The sequence below is a fragment of the Blennius ocellaris genome (genome assembly GCF_963422515.1).
Source record: "Blennius ocellaris genome assembly, chromosome: 15".
NCBI classification, from domain to species: domain Eukaryota; kingdom Metazoa; phylum Chordata; class Actinopteri; order Blenniiformes; family Blenniidae; genus Blennius; species Blennius ocellaris.
The window spans coordinates 12,076,833-12,093,883 of NC_137664.1; the positions used below are offsets into that span (position 1 = coordinate 12,076,833).

The 17,051-nt window shown below is 41.9% G+C and overlaps 1 protein-coding gene across 1 annotated transcript in view; it reads right to left on the reverse strand.

Moving 5' to 3' along the window:
* Nucleotides 1-16,640, reverse strand: part of sh2d3ca (SH2 domain containing 3Ca) — a 50,295-nt gene extending 33,655 nt beyond the window's left edge. Inside the window, exon 1 of the mRNA XM_080510361.1 lies at nt 16,185-16,640. Coding sequence (XP_080366487.1) covers nt 16,185-16,265 — 81 coding nt within the window. The 5' untranslated portion in view covers nt 16,266-16,640. The remainder of the gene's footprint in view (nt 1-16,184) is intronic.
* Nucleotides 16,641-17,051: the final 411 nt, after the last annotated feature.

Below are 17,051 nucleotides of genomic sequence, written 5' to 3' on the forward strand. Positions count from 1 at the left end.
ATGTCTCTCGGCTGGCCTGGGAACGCCTTGGGGTGCCACCGGAGGAGCTGGAGGAAGTGTCTGGGGCGAGGGAAGTCTGGGCAACTCTGCTCAGACTGCTGCCTCCGCGACCCGGCCCCGGATAAAGCGGTAGCCAATGGATGGATGGATGGATGGATGTTGAATTTATCATGAGAATAAGATTTCAGGAACCGCTCTATTAAAAGGCACATAAGATTCAATGTTTATACATTGATAAAAATCTTTATTGCGTATAATCTCTGGATATGGCTTTCAAAACTTATATAAAATCTTATTTTTTTACTTTTCTCTCAACTGATTGCACAGTATGATCTCCATGCCTTTATTAAGGACAAATCTGTACATATCATTTTCGTTTGGTCCATTGCTATCCAGATTCCTCCCAATTTTTTCCATTAAATCAGCATCTTTTCTTGTTTTTTACATAATATAATTGTCAGTATCTTTAATTGAAACAGAGTCTGTTAGCATCTATGGCAGCAGGGACCAGCTGGGCCAGCTGAAAGATGCTCTGGGCAGTTTATGCACTCTGCTGGAAATACAAACCTAATCTTTAATTTTGGCAGCTCAGAGAAAGAGCCTGTGAATGGCGGAGTTTGAGGGTCTGGAGAAACACAAATTGTCAGCCAACTGTGAATACAGTTTCGAAAAGTGATCTCATCATGACAAATATGCTAATCGTGATTTGGCAAATCAGGATCCGGTCACCAGAAAACACAAACTCCGTTCAATTTCAGGCTCTCAGAAGGGGTTTTTGTCTCCATAAAGACACACACACACTTTCCCCTAAATCCTCGCTTCTCTGGGCTGAGCCATTAATGGCTAATTTGCTGGCTTTTGGGGGTAAAAGGTCACCAAGCTGATGGATGGAAGGTCTCAGGACTCATCAATAGTAACCTTCCTCTTAACACACACACACACACACAAATGAACGCACACATTTGTCTCGGTGCAGAGATGCATGGATGAATTTAAACATATATCGCAACACGCACGCGCACACAGCCATTTAACCGCCAGCTCGTACGGTTACCATCCGTAGTAGGACCATCTATCTTGACAGTGACAGGTGTGAAGGGAAAACCACAAACCCACAATGCATTTCTCCATTGCAGTTAAACAGCAAAAGGACAGAAAAGGATTGGGATAGTGCTGAAAGGCAGATGGCAAAGAGGCAAAAAAAAAAAGAGATTTGGTAAGAAGGGCGGGATTTATTCATCCATGTGTTTTCACTTTGCTCCATTAGCAGTGATGAACTGTTACACTTTTTACAGTGAACACGTCATGAGCATTTGGGTCAAAAATGTACATCATCACTCTGGGAAAGCATTTATTCATGCTGTTTCTTCAAGATTTTTTTTTTTTTTTTTTTTTTCTTTTTAACAATCTCAGTCATGAGATATTTCATAATGGCAAAAATACAGCACATTGGGGTTGATAATACTGAGCTTTCATACTGTGAATGATCTCATCAATCAAACCCATTGTGAGGAACAGATGTCACGTCACAACAGCAATGGGAACTCTGGAAATGATTTGTGTTCCTGTATGCCTGAAAAGGGTCTCATGCTGTCCCAAAGAAATCCTAAACAATAAAAGGCCATGCAAGAGCCTTGGCTAAAATGGACTTTACATAAGGAAGAAAGGGACAAGATCATCATTGCTGGATGAGGCATCACATACGATGCATCTTATCAATACATAACATTTAACAGTGAGTATTTTGCAGGTATGCTTCTGCATCAGCCAGCAGCACCAAGGTTAAATTGCTCATTTGTGTAATGCTAAGGGAATACAAACCACAAACATGGGGGAAATAAAAAACAAAACACAGGCAAATGTGAAAAGGAGCCGCTTCAAGGAGAATCAAAGGTTCCCACAAGAGGTGGCATTGTGGTGAGGAGAGGTCACCCAAGACTTGTGATGTGGAAATGGTTTGGTTTTCTAAAGCTTGATAAACAGCCAAGCATGACCTGCTGTGAAATATGAAGGTGAACTGTGACAAAGCAGATTAAAAGCGTCGGGAGTGAAACAAAAAAAAAACAAAAAAACAAAACAAGCCAAACCAGCTTCATCACATCCAAGTTGCTCGCAGTCGAGCCCAGAAGCAGATGCTCTGTTTGCTTCATCAGTCATAACTAATAAGTCTGGACCCAGACCTCTGACAGCTTGTCCTTCATTCAGTAACTTGTCATCCGAACAAACATACATTGTTTGTTATACAAACAACTTGACATTATCATATCTCAGGACCTTGATATGATGTATTGTTTTCAAAGTGTCGGTGTATTTTTCTTCTTCATTAAGTTGCGTCTCATCTGGCTGCTTTTAATATCATTTCTAGCAGTATATTATTTGACCTATGGCTGCAGCCATGCAACCAAGGTTACATAAACATATGGTGACACATCATCTAATGAATTAATCAATGACTGACAGCAGAGGATTAATTAGCTCTGCAGGCTGAAACACAGCCAAGACACATGGAGACAACCAGAGCTTTCAGCCTCTTCTGAACTTTTGAACTCTTGATTTTTCACCTTTTAAATTGCATATCTGCACAATGAAAATGCATCCTTTGACTGGGCTGCAATTACCACATGGCATAGATGGACACCGACTTTGCCCTGTACTGTATCAGAAACGTGCTTCTGTAGCTTTGTCACCGTGACATTCGACTTCCTGCTGTGTCAGTGCACGCACACATAAATTCTGCCAAGTCACAGCAGAGACAATGACCTATCGACTTGCCGTGTCACTCGACGCACAAAGCACAGAAGAAGGTGATGATGTGGGAGATGGACGTAATACGGAGGTGCAAAAGGTTAAAGACAAAGAGAACGAAAAGAAGGCAGCTGAAATAGACAGGAAAGATCGAAAAGGATGAAAAGAGGAGAGAAAAACATAGGGGTGAATGTACATGTTGAGATGGAAATAAGTGGACTGCGAACGCATGTCAATCAGTCTGATCTCCCATTACATACACACACACACACACACACACACACGCCCTGTCACTTCTGGTTGTAAACCAGAGAAAGCAGCACACCCTAGAGCTGCGATGCCATTGGCTAGCGATGATGTCATCTCTTCCTGAAGGTTGAGCAGGGAGCTGTATGATTGGCTGGCCGAGGCACACTGGAGGAGAGCGCTGCTGAGGTATCAATTCCATTCATACACCAGCAGCGAAGAAGCACGCGTGAGCATGAGTGCGTGCGTGACCAACCCCACTGAGGCGGACAGGCAGAGCTATTAGGGTTGTGTCCATCATTCTGAGACAGACATTACCTGGTGGGACGCTCCCTAATGGATGCTCTCTCTCAATCACACACACACAGAGTGGAATTTCACAACAGTATCAAATATGCATGTAATCAAGCGCGCGCGCGCACACACACACACACACACACACACACACACACACACACACACACACACACACACACACACACACACACACACACACACACACACACACACACACACACACACACACACACACACACACACACACACACACACACACACACACACACACACACACACACACACACACACACACACGATGGGGGTTGGGAGGGTTGAGATGGGTGTTGCCTCGCTGTTGTTACTGAGCTGTTGTCATGGTGATGCAGATGGAGCTTTTTTGCTGCTAGCTGGGACTCTCACTTTGCTTATAAACTACATTCACACACACACACACAAGGACACACACTCCAACACCACTTTTCATTGATGCCTGCACGTGCACACATTTCAAAGGAAGCCTTTCCTTGGCTTTCAAAGGGGAGAACAAATAGGAAACACAGAGGGACTCCGTGGAAGTGTATTTGTGCGAGTCGGTGAGTGTGAAGGTGCGAGTGTAAACACTCCCGTGAGAGATGCGAGACACATCGTCTTAGAGATGCTCAGGAGAAAATAGCTATTGGGAGCCAGTTACCACACAACGCACATTCATCTGCCTTCATGTCTTTCTCTTCTCCCTTCTTAAGTCTCCCCTTTGCCATTTACCACCCACCCCTCACCCCAATGCCCCTTTTAAGTGTGTCATCACCTGCAGGCCCGTGGCAAGCTGCAACTTTATGTGTAAAGAAGAGATGCAGCTTTCAATCTCAAGTACTGCAGGAAGTGAGTTTACTCAAAAAAACAAACAAAAAAAACCCAGACACAACATGCAAAAGAAAGATGAATGTTCAGATAACCCACACTAAAAAACAGAAACCAAGCCCAACCAACAGACTTCAAGATGTCCTGATATCGGCTGCATTTGCCTTGCTGGAGGCTGTGTTTGTTCCTGAGCCTTGTCCATCGCTCTCTTATATCTGTGCACATATTGCCAACTTAGTACGTTTTGTTCTCTCCAGATGCACTATCTGATGCACCATCAACCGCGGTCCCGTCATCCATCTCTCTGCTTAAACTAATGAAAAAGGCAAAAAAATAAAATAAAATCTGGAAAGGCAGTCCCGTCGCAACGGCCCGTCTCAGTCCATCTCATTTGTGGTTTTGAATCTGTAAAATAAATGCATGTCTATAACTGCAGTTTGTCAAGTTTACGCACAAACCATTCAGATATGTATGTGGTTGAAAGTTTTTGTCTACTTGGGAAGAGCCGCTGTGTCTTGATGCGGACTGGGCATCGAAACGTCAATTGAGTGCACATCCATTTCCAGTGATCTTTTAACACTGTGCAGAATGCTGGAGGAAAAGTAAGAATGGAAGAATCCGTGTCAGAAATCACTTAAATGCGAGTCCCAAAAAAAGCCACTGTATGATTGATCATGCTTGACCCAGCAACAAATTTGGAACTATGGAGGATCTATCCGACTATCACAAGAGACTATTGCATTAGATCCTTCCACTTATAACTGCATCCGTCCATCCAGTTCAAAGCTGTAAGAAACTAGACTTAGTCAAGAACATCAGTCTTCTTAAATTATTATATGCAGACACGTGTTGCACTTTTTGGAGTTTTGTTTGCACTGTGAGTTCCTGTTGCTTGTCAGTTCGCTTTTACAATAACTTTATCCAATGTAAAGTTGCACTTGTTTTTTGTAAATGTCAAATTTTTCAGATGGATAATTCATTAACAAACAAAAAAAAAACAGATGGATGATCACCATGTGATTACATGAGTTTAATATGCTCCGGCACATGATTTCTGTCCACACTGGATCCATTTTGTTCATCAATGTTTAACTTGTGCATTTTCAATAATATTGAATTTAGTTTTTTGAAAGCAGGAAAACCATTAAAAAAAATGAGCCAACATATCAAGTAAGAAAAATCAGCAATGTAAAAAGGATGTTATTATCTGTAGAGCTATGCATGCATGAATGTTAAAGCATGTACATACACATACATGACAGGAAATGTGTTCCTGTGTGAGTGTGTACTGGGGAAATACAGATAAAGTGAATGAGAGCAAAGTGTGTTCATTGCCATTCTCAGCTGCTCTCTGCAAATCACCCAGAGACGCCTTAACAGCCCCGGGTCTTTTCATAAAGGAAAATGATGCATTAAAAACTCCACAGAGGTCCAGGGTCTTCTATAACTCAAACACACATTCCCCAGTGGGATTTATTAGAAATTAAGAGTGAAAAGCAACACTTACATGGAGAGTGTGAAAACCTTAACCCAGAGAGAATAAATATCCCTGTGAAGATGCATGCTACACTAGACCTTTCATGAAATAAAATGACGGTTTGGAAGATTAAAAAAATTGCAATTAAATATTTTTCCATAAAATTAAGACTTTTGGATCATTTTCATTCATTAGATCATCATACGAACTAATGTTCAAGGCTGCATGACTGTGCTCAATAAAACAAATCCAAAAATAGATTTTTTTTTTTTTTAAGTGGAGGCACACCACAGGGTAAATATTAGAAAGCGATGCCTCCGCACACAGACTGAAACCAACACTCTACTGGCATTTTTATCCCAACTGGATTATCGTCAGGTCAAATGTTGGCATCTGCTACCATCAGATGGAAAACGCATCATTATGTCGTCCAACAAAAGGCTCGCCGAGTCACTGATGGCAGAAGTGATTGTGCAGTAGAGTTATTAAATCACACTGCAAAGAACCAACTGTATAAAATAGCACACTATAAAATATTGGCTAGCTTCATTTTGTACTTCACATTTTATAATTGCACTTTCCATGAATGACCCAGCCAGTGTAACAGCCTTATAAAGATGGATGCGTTCTCCTTCGGATCGATGCTTTTGACTTCGCCAGGAGTGTTTCTTCATCAGGTTTTTTGGGGGTTTTTGTTTAGTTCATCATCTCATTCGAATTTCACTTTTACATTGCCACTACTTTGCAGCCTCTCAACCTGGACAATAAGACGTGGCAAACAAATGCATCTCTACCCTGAAGGACACTAAGGTGAAGTCACATCAAGTTGAACACGCATTCAAAAGAAAAATGGATAAATGACAACTAAAAATTGTTGTTTATTTTTGATTCAGTTATTAAATCAATAATCTTCACTTGTTTTTAAACTGTTTGCAAGATGAAATTAGATTGTCATAAGAAGTCAGAAACACTTGGTTATTGGATCACTTGAAGAAAGAAAACCAATAGCATTCTTTCACATGCATTAAATGCAAAGTCCCCATTATGAAGCCCTTTTCAGCATCTGGTCCTACCTTCCACCCTGCACTCTTTGTTTATCACTTCAAAACACAAGGCTCAACATTTTTTTTTTTTTTTTTTTTTTTTAAATCAAACAATGGGCATTAAAAGCATGAGAACACAGCTCCCCATTCAGGGACGGCTATTAGTTTCATTTGGGAGAACTTAGCCTTTAAAGCTGCAGCAGCCTCAGATCCAATAGCTGCGGCATTCTCCGAGGTCACGAGAGGTCAAAGATGAAGGGAGCAAACAATTGCCAAACCTCCAGCTCCAAATCCCTCCAGTATGCCACACTCCCTCTCAGCTGTGTATTCCCCAGCATATGCAAGACCGAGTGTGTGTGTGTGTGTGCGTGTGTGTGTTCAAATCAATTCTGAAAGTTTGCTCGTAACACCAGCAGACAGCCTACTTCATTCCCCTTAAAAATCCAACGCTCAAAATTGTGAATGAAGTAGACAGAGACAGCGAGTCTTTGGAAGGACTTTCCTCATTCTCAGTTGATGCTGAACAAAGTGGCTGTGAGACATGCTGAGGAGAATATGCAATTGGCTTGTGTTTGGTGTGGAGTTACTCCTCAGCGATAACTTTTTTTTTTTTTTTTTTTTTTTATTCAACAGAACTTGTCCTTTTGTTCCCATCTTTTCATCTTTCATGGGTCATCAGTCCGTCACAGGAAGACAACCACAGACACACACCCCCATGCTGAGTTTAGAGAGACTATAAGTAACCAACTGGGGATTGTAGGAGGGGCTCACCGTATGTAGAGAAAGCCTATGCAGGCACAGACAGAACATGGAAACTTCCCATAGAATTGTCGTGTCAGGCAGCTAACTATTCACTACACAATCCTCTTACTGCCTCGCTAGCATTCTCTGTTTATATCCAGGAACAAATCAGCCTTTAACGTCAGCAGAATCGGGAGACAACTGCAGTGAAGTCAAGCTCAAACAAGTTCACAAGTGAAAGAGCAGAATTTGATTTGACGATATATAAAAAGTGATAATGAAACGTCTACATCAGGACAGGCACTAAAAAAGTATGCTGAATGTAAATCTTCTCCAAAGTTTTTATCTTAGGATGGCCATATGTTGAGAAAGCACAAGATAATTATAATCCTGAGTTAAAGGGCATTTTAATCTAACCTGCAGGTATTCTTCAGAATAATCTCTCACCGAGCTCCGTTTAAAGAGTCTAGACGGTGATTAAATGCACGGGAGCATTCAGCATAGGTCTTCGTTGTGATGTCACTCTATTTTAAAGCGCTCCTCTATCAAGTGGAGAGAGGACAGATGATTACATGAAGCACTGAGCTAGAAAGCGGCGTCATCCTGGCCTGCGGCTAAAAGTCACGATACGGAGAGACCGTTTTCATTTAGCGTTTTCATTTGTTTGAACAGTGCGAAAGGTATATGGTGCTGAACTGCAGAGAGCCCTGAAGACACATTCCTGCTCAACAGTCTGCACAGTGCTTGCACACACCACCACTTGCATTTATTTATATTAGTGTTTATCAAACTGTTTCACCAATGCCTTCTTGATTGCGATTGGGTTTGAAAAAAGAAACAAAAAAAGAAAAGCTCATACAGAGTTGAGCTTTTAATGTGTATAATTAACCTTGCAAACAAGTCAACAATATTTCATAAGGTGCTAAATGAGCCATACGTCAACACATCTGTTAATCCACATTTCATCCCTTTTAAAACGAAAGCAGTCTTTCTGCCTTTCATAGCGACCTGCTTACCAGTGACCTGCAGCTGAAGAAGCACTTAACTCCCAGAGCTTGGTCTGACCTTGGAAGCCAAGATGGAGATTTAAAAGAGAGCGCGAGCACAATGTATGAGAGGGACAAAGCGCCACTGAAGAATGAAATAGTGGACTCCTCGGCGAAGCTATTAAAGTGAGCTCAATGCTCCCTGCTTCACAAGCCTTCCAACTCAAGTCATTCGATTCATTAAACGCATTTATTCATGCAACAGCATGGTCAATCATTCAGTTGTTTCTGTCACAAGGACTTTCAAACAAAACGTGATTTCTGGTGAGGAAAAATAGCTTTCGGAACAAAAAACAAAATTGTTTGCACTTTCACGTTGATCCGATCAGTCGATTGCGGGCAGAAACAGAAGCGTGAGCCGAAACGCAAATGAAATCTGAATGTTTCTGCCTCCTAATATATTGCATCCATAGAAGGGTCCCACATTATCTTATTGATATCCTATAATATGTCCCAATGAGGGAAGGATAAAACTTCAATTTGATCATCCATCTTTTTTCTTTTTGGGGGAGGGTGATGAAGAGGAACCTACTGAAATCACAAATTCAAATCACTGCTGACATGATGCATTTTGATGCCAAATATCCACCCACAGTGTGTAAAGACCTTTAGTCCGTTATTCATCTTTTACCGTGAAACAGGGACTCAGATTTTCAGCAGCTGCATAATTAGTGGAGCTACTGGTTAGGTATGGCAGCTACTTCCAATTATTCTTTCAACATGTGCTAACTAATTGGAGAGGGAATTTGAAAGCTGCAATGTAACAACCATCTAACATCCTGCCAGCTTGATTACTTGTATAAAGGTCTTTTATTGCAGTTTATCCGACAATGTTGCTGGTGGCAGGTTTTATATCACCTGAACAGCAACTGCTGTTTCATAGCAAGCCTGTAGTGACCAGAACAATCTGCTTAAACTCAATTCTGATTACCACCACCGCTGTGTGCTGCATAAGTAAATTGTTTACTGCTGCAGTGAATGTAACTACAATTAAATCCTAATGTACACTAGCATTGGTTGTCCGAGCCGATTTCATGCCGCTGCTACAACTCCCTGGCAAGTCGGCCCGCGCCGTCACATCTCGCCACGCAAACATTTTCCATATGGAAAGATTTTATTCTCTTACTTGACGCGTCTTTGAACCTATATTGACGCTTCCGTGACAAGCAGCCTTTCAGCAGTTGTGCTAACAATGACTGAATTCTCAAAGAAGCACACTGTGCCGCCGTTACAGGTTTCAAAAGCTCGTTTGTGAAGAGATCAGAGCGGATTGGAAAGCATACAAAACATCGAATACGATATCAGGAACCGTGGATCTCATCCTGTCTCTTACCAACAGTGAGTAGTTTAAAACCATACCTATAATCTTTCAGTTCGCTGTCAGAGGTGGCAGCTCTTCAAACATGCTGTGTTTATCCGAGGATGATTTGTAACCGTTTTGATAGGAACAAACAATTCTGTAAAACCTAGAGGGAGGCAAACCCAGATAATACTCCAATGCTTCCTTTAGGAACAAAACAACAGCTTTGCCGACTGTTAGGTTATGACGACTCTTTCATTGTTACATGAATGTAACTTTAAGCTCATTTTAGAGGAAGTTTGATCAAATTGTACTCATGTTTTAACTCTGGAACACATTTCTAAAGGATCTTTAAAAAATCATTGATGCATTACACCGGCTTAAACCAAGTCTTTTATTCTACTAATTCCCGAACAATCCTGATTCAAGATGTCTCCTATAAACCAGTATCGAACTGGACATGCGCGCGCGCGCGCACACACACACACACACACACACACACACACACACACACACACACACACACACACACACACACACACACACACACACACACACACACACACACACACACACACACACACACACACACACACACACACACACACACACACACACACACACACACACACACACACACACACACACACACACACACACACACACACACACACACACACACACACACACACACACACACACACACACACACTACTCATTAGTGCCAAAAACATCACAGTGCCCTAATGAGGATATGGACCCTAGTACAAGGCAATTTAAGCACACACACGCATGCACAGCTGCCCTTCACACTATGAGCCTGCAGGGTGTGACAAGCCAGCACGCCAAAAGAGGATTTGTGGTGAAAAGCTTTGGGGAGGAGGGCAAGAGGGGGAGAGAGATAGGAGGAGTGGAGAAGAGGGGATTACATGGTGAATATTTCAATACTAAAACATACCAATTGGTCTGGGCTCCCTTTTCTGGCTCGGACAGTCAGACGCACACACACAAACCCATGCGCGCGCGCGCGCACACACACACACACACACACACACACACACACACACACACACACACATAAAGGCTTCGGCCTGGACATAACTTCCACAGCTGACGACACAGACAGTGGGGTGATGGGTAAGGCTAATACCAAACCACTGGGGCCCTCCAGGGAACCGGCTGACAAACTGCTGGTTAACCTGCTGTGACAGACTGAGTGGACAAAAACCAACCAAGCTCTTCCTACCAATTTATAACCACATCGGGGAAAGAACAGCATATTCTTACACTGAAACTAATATCACTAGGACTATGTAGACATCTCGCAGAGGACTCAGGAAGGACACAACACCTCTGAATTCAATTTCTGTTATTAAATTGAGAGCCTCTCCTGCAAATAGAGACACGTTAATAGATGAATGAGACAGACAGAAGGGACATCAATGCAATAAAACAGGCAGGTTTAATATTTATGATCTATTTGTTGCAGGATTTCCTGAAATATCTTCCAGCAGCAGACAGTAAATAAACTTTTATACTGCCAAACTGAAAGATCACAAGTCTACTTTATAGCCAAAGTGGATGAAAACATTGGAGTAGTTTCGTGAAATACGTATACTTTTGATTTAACACGTTGAAATTGACAATTACAATTTCTCTTCTGGAAGATTTTTCCCATGTTGACTAAAAGCATTTAAAAAGGAGCACTTTATCAGTGAAATGTGGAGTTGTTCAGTATAAAGTATGTTCTCATGTGGGACTTTGTTTCGGGTCAATAGTTTTAAAGAAGAACTTTTATTAGTGCTGATCTTTAAGTCTTCAAGACCAAATGTAGCCATTTTTTCCTTTCTGCGACATCATTGCACAATGCATGAATTTACATCAAATTTGAACTTATTTTCAGAGATCAAAAGATTGTCTTGGATTGTCTTATTATTTCTGTATGCTTATCACAGTTGTAAAAACCACTAATAAACATTGTTTCCCTTATATGAAACCAAATATGTTTAATTTCTATGAGACTAGAATCTCTTGTCACTCTGTACCGTTAACGTTGTTGGGGCACAGGGTGGTTAGATAATCACTAGAACTTCTTAGTAATGTTCGGGCTATGTTACTTTCACTTTAGTTGTTTGATTTGTGTAGTTTCACTTTGATACAAACAGCAGCTTCGAAGATGAAGGTCATAAGTTTGTCAAGCCCTCCAGCCAACCCCTAACTAGTCTTTAAATGCAGCCACTGTAGCTTTCTGTCAATTTGTCAGTTCATTTTCTTCCTCACTGTTTCTGTCATGATGATTATGGCCACAGAGGGCCCTTTTCTGTCTAACTGATGGGCTCACTGGAGTAACAGCCTAAATTCATGCCCATGATTTATAGAAACCTGCAGAGAAAGGACTGCATTTTTCTATGAAATTCAATATGAATATTAACGAAATGCTTTAGATTGACTTCTTATAGCCTCTAAATATATTACAATATATAACCAAATCAGAAAAGCCATTTGTAAACACAAAAAAAGATAAAACGGTCATGTTTTTATTTGTACAAAGGTATTTTTTTGCCCAAAGGATCCCACGAGCCACTAACATATTGCCTGCATAAAAACGGAAAGCTGGTTTACAACACATGGGGCTGGATGGCAAAGAGGTGCCAGGTTGCCAGGTTGGAGGTTGACAGCAAAGTTCCAGCCAGAAAAAAATAAATAAATAAATAAAACAGCCAGGCTGCAGGAACGCTAAAAGGACGGAGGGAGAGCGGCTGCTGGCTGGCATGATGTCCGCCACATGCTGGTCAGGTCAGCAGGGAATGAGGGTAGAGAGTCGAGTGGGAGGTAGAGACACAGGGGAGTGAGGAGGGGGGAGGGAACGTGGCTGGCAGGAAAAAAAAAAAAAAAGGATTAACTTCAAAAACAATCAAAGTGGAGGAAGGGAATCGTTCTGTGTATATCTTATGTCTGTGCATCTGTTTATGCATTTGAGGTGCATGATTGCGCGTGCGTGTGTTTTTCTGAGGGGTGATGGGGAGTCGGACACTACAGGAGACCAGCGGGCAGTTAAATTGTCCCAGTTCCAGAGACACGCTGGAAGCACTGGGTATAATGCAGACACAATGGTTAAGCTGCATGTCTGCATGTGTGTGTATGCGGTCATAGTTAGCAGTCTAGACCAGGGGATCAAGTGTAATCTCTCCCCACTGATACAGCTGATGAGCTGTAGGTCACAGACCACTGTCACTGGATCAGCAATGGTTCAGCTGTGTAACAACCAAGCCATAGTAATGATCTAAGAATGGGGAAAAAATAAATCACTTTTGTTGACATAGATATGGGTTTAAAAGGGGGCTGAGAGTATTGCATTATAATGAGCCCTTAAGGTGGGCCTTTATCCAAGCCACCCGGGGCTTCACACCTAAATAATCATTCTGAATCCAATACATCAGCAATAAGGTAATAGCTGTTTATTCAACTTCTAATAAATCCCAGACCACATGCATCGCTTTTTATTAAATGTACCCTTTATGCTTCATGCGTGGGTGGCCGTTTTTGTTTGTCTCATTGATGTATGCATGTATTTTGAGGTTTGAAAATATGAAATATAACAGTTTTCAGTAAAGGAAGCAGTTTTTTGTTCATGCTGTGGTTTACCAGCCACTAATGAAGCAAATCCCAGCATGTAGGAAAACAGTCTGTGTATATTAATGATGCACAGAAGGCAAACAGAAACACTGTGGGTAATTACTCTCACAGCTTCCCGAAACTATATTAAATGTAATTTTGAATATTTCACATCATTTATTCAAGGGAAGATGCAACTTTTTTAGGAGGGCGTTATGCATCACAAAACTCAAACTTTAGGTACAGATGACAATTATAATTTACAAACCACATTAACCCATTTTGTTGTGTTTACATTAATAAGGTGCTGAAATTCTGTTGTTGAGGATGCTTCAAGTTTTATCTGTTAGATCTGGGTGAAAAAAACTATGGACAAAATACCTTTTTATGGTCTTTGTTTATCGTTTGTTTATCATTAAAAATGACCTTTTAAGCGTCATCCCTTCTCACTACTGTCTTTTTCACAGCAGTTCTTCTCCCAGACTGAAGTATTTAAAGTACATGAAAAGTCGTCATGACGAAAAAACTGAATTTAACACCATCAGGTTTAAACTCTGCAATCTTTATGCAGCTCAAAACATTCATAATGTTGTGTGATCTGTGTTGGATCACAACTCCACTGCCGCCCATTACCACACAACACTATCACACAGCTTGATGCAAGACCAAGAATGTTTAGGACTTGCTGAACAACCAAAAGAAGAAACCTTTTCAAAAACGTTGTTTTAGTTCTACCTTCTTTTTTTTTTTTTTTAACTATTAACCAGACGGTCTCATTGCCAAAAAATAAATAAAAAATCTCTTTTGCAAATGAAACCAGGCTAATTTCCCAGTTACTACAAAAATTACAAGACAGCCAAGAACCCACAAAGCTTGAATACAAGAATCACAATAAAGAACAATGGACTCTCGGAAGAGCAGCAACATTCCTCCTTCATCCATCAATCCATCTTTTATACTGCTTTATCCAACGACGTGAACAGATTACTAATGGGACCCTTGAACCTATTGATAGGAATGTTTTATAGCTTGAGATCTCTTTGAAAAGAGCTCCATAATCTGGATGCTCAGCATTCAAAGGCAGCTTGTTTTTTGTTTTTGTTTTCAAAAAATGGTCTTAAGGACATTGAAAGGCAACCACTTGAAAATGCATATTGGGTAGCTGACTGGTTTCAAATGGATAAAAGCATTGAGGCAGTTTGTAAATTCAGTAAGTATTGCTTTCTAGGCAAATGTATACCAGAGCTGATGTCTGTGTCTCATGAGTGAAATCGGACCACCTCGATCGTAGAGTGCAAAATCATAAAGTATATCTGGTGTAACAATATATTGTGATCAAAACATAGAGATGAAATAACAGCAGTACAAATGAGATCACTTAGTTTGACTACGCAAGACTGTATTTTTAGATTCTTAGTCAGAGGATGACTCGATCACCAATCAGGTTTTTCTAACCACTGGAGGCAAAGAAACAAGAAACAACATGGTTTTAAATAGAAAAAAGAAACTTATGATTAAAGTATTGCTTCACTGGCACATTGACAGACTGTGTATAATTGGAATCGATTGTGGAATCAATATTGATCTATAAGTAAACCAGAGTATTTGTAAACAAACAAAGTGCTGCTGATTGCTTTTTTTTTTTATAAACAAACACAAGCTCGCATTTAATTCTAGCCATTCAAAAAGTGGGAATTAATCCACATATATAGTACCTCCTACCACAGCCACCACTACACAGGAAGCCCCATGACAGATCTAATTTAAATGCCTTCATTACTTCACCCTTTGACAAAAGCATAAAAAGATGCGTCCAAAACAGAGTGGAAGTGTGTCGTTGTCATCACACAACAACAAAAGTAGTCCAAGCAGAAGACGCTGATGGGCTCAGCCAGTCGTCACACTGACAAACTGCCCTGCTGCCGGAGACGAGGTGGGACATGTCAACGCCGAACATCAGGATTACTGCACCGAATCCCATCATGCTCTAAACACAACTCTGTGCCTTTCCTGTCCATAGTAAAGGCATAATTATAAGAACACAGCTGGCTCACAACGTAGAGAAGAGAAGAGCAGAGCTCAGGCAATATTACCGTTTAGTTTCTTACAATCCACTATTTCCCATGATCTCATCTTCATCATTCTTCTCACATCACCACTCTCATTCGAAATCCCTCCAAGTCTGAGTCACATGTTCAACAAATCCATACAAACCATATAAAAGCCAAACAATTGTCTGGGTTCAGCTGAAATGAGCCAGAGTTAGTTAATCTCTTAAAAGTAAAATTTTTCATTCATAAAATCGATCTGCATATCAAGCACACTGTATGTATGCTCACAAAATATATGTCAGGTGTCATTTCGCCCCAGGAATAAGGTCAGATATTGGGTTGCAAGCATTGAGCCAAATTTAGAGCAAAAGCAAAACCGATACTGTAGGGTACTGTACCCTTCACACACTTTCTAATCTTCATATAAGCCCTGCCCTCTTTCTCAAACACAAGCAAAACTACTTCTCTCCCCTTATCATTTGTCTCCAACACACTTCGCGTTGTTTCCCACAGTCCATCTGACACCTCTGGTACTGTACAGAGTCTATGATATCATCCATTTGCCAGCCGGGAGGCTGGCTGACATTACTGGCTTGCCAGGAGCCGGGAGCGGCAAGCATGCCTTCCGCAAACACACACTCACACAAATACAGATCTACACACACGTGCGAGTACATATGCGCCAAATCTAAGGACACTTGGACATACGTGCAAATCAGAACACACATATGGCTGATGGATGGGAAATCGGAACACATGCAAACAAACAGCACGTCCACTCACCTGCACCTGCATGAAGGACCCCCGGTAGAAGCAGCATGCTGCAGCTGACAGGGCACTCCACAGACTACACCTCTCCGTCATGGTGGGCACACACTTTCTTCTGCTACCTCTTCTCAAACCTTCCCACTTACTCCCGTCTCTTCTTCTGATACTTCAGCTCTCCTTTCTCCTTCTATTGGGCGTCTTGGAGTCCTCTTCTCTGTCTTTGAGTCTCTCTCTCCCTCTCTCTCTCTCTCTCTCTCCACCCCACCCAAGGTGTCCGATCCTCACGGCAGCCCCGAGGCTGAAACCTGTCCCACCCTTACCTGCCTCTCTGCCTGGCTAACAGCCCCTCAACATAGTGCTGCCGCCACAACCGGTGCGCTGAATAAAACCAGGGCTACAAGCGAACCAGCGAAGACCACAGCTACAGCCTGCAAGCAGCTGCCATCACCAACACCAGTTATTACCTACAAGCAAGCCACTAACAGCTGGAACTGATAAGAGCGAGCGATATGATTACAGCCCCTGACATCCTCGCTGCTGCTGCCGCTTCTGCTCTGCACCGGCTTCGCTCCTGCTCTAGCTCCTCTCCCTCTCACTGCACTTGCTGCACTTCACGCGGCTGCTAGGGATTACCTCATTGCTTGCTGATGAAAGGAGTGTGGGTGGGGGGAGGGTGGACCAGAGGGAGAGGGAGGGAGAGAGAGAGTGAGAGAGGGTGGGAGGGATAGGATGGGAAGGAGGGAAGGAGGAGGGGTGTATGTGAGCAGGCACAAGTGGAGAGGAGTGCTGTCGAACTGCAGGCTCAAAAAAACCCCACCCACCCACCCGATGACCCCCGCTTCAGAGCTGAGACAATGCTGACAGGGGGGGAGGTGGGTGAAT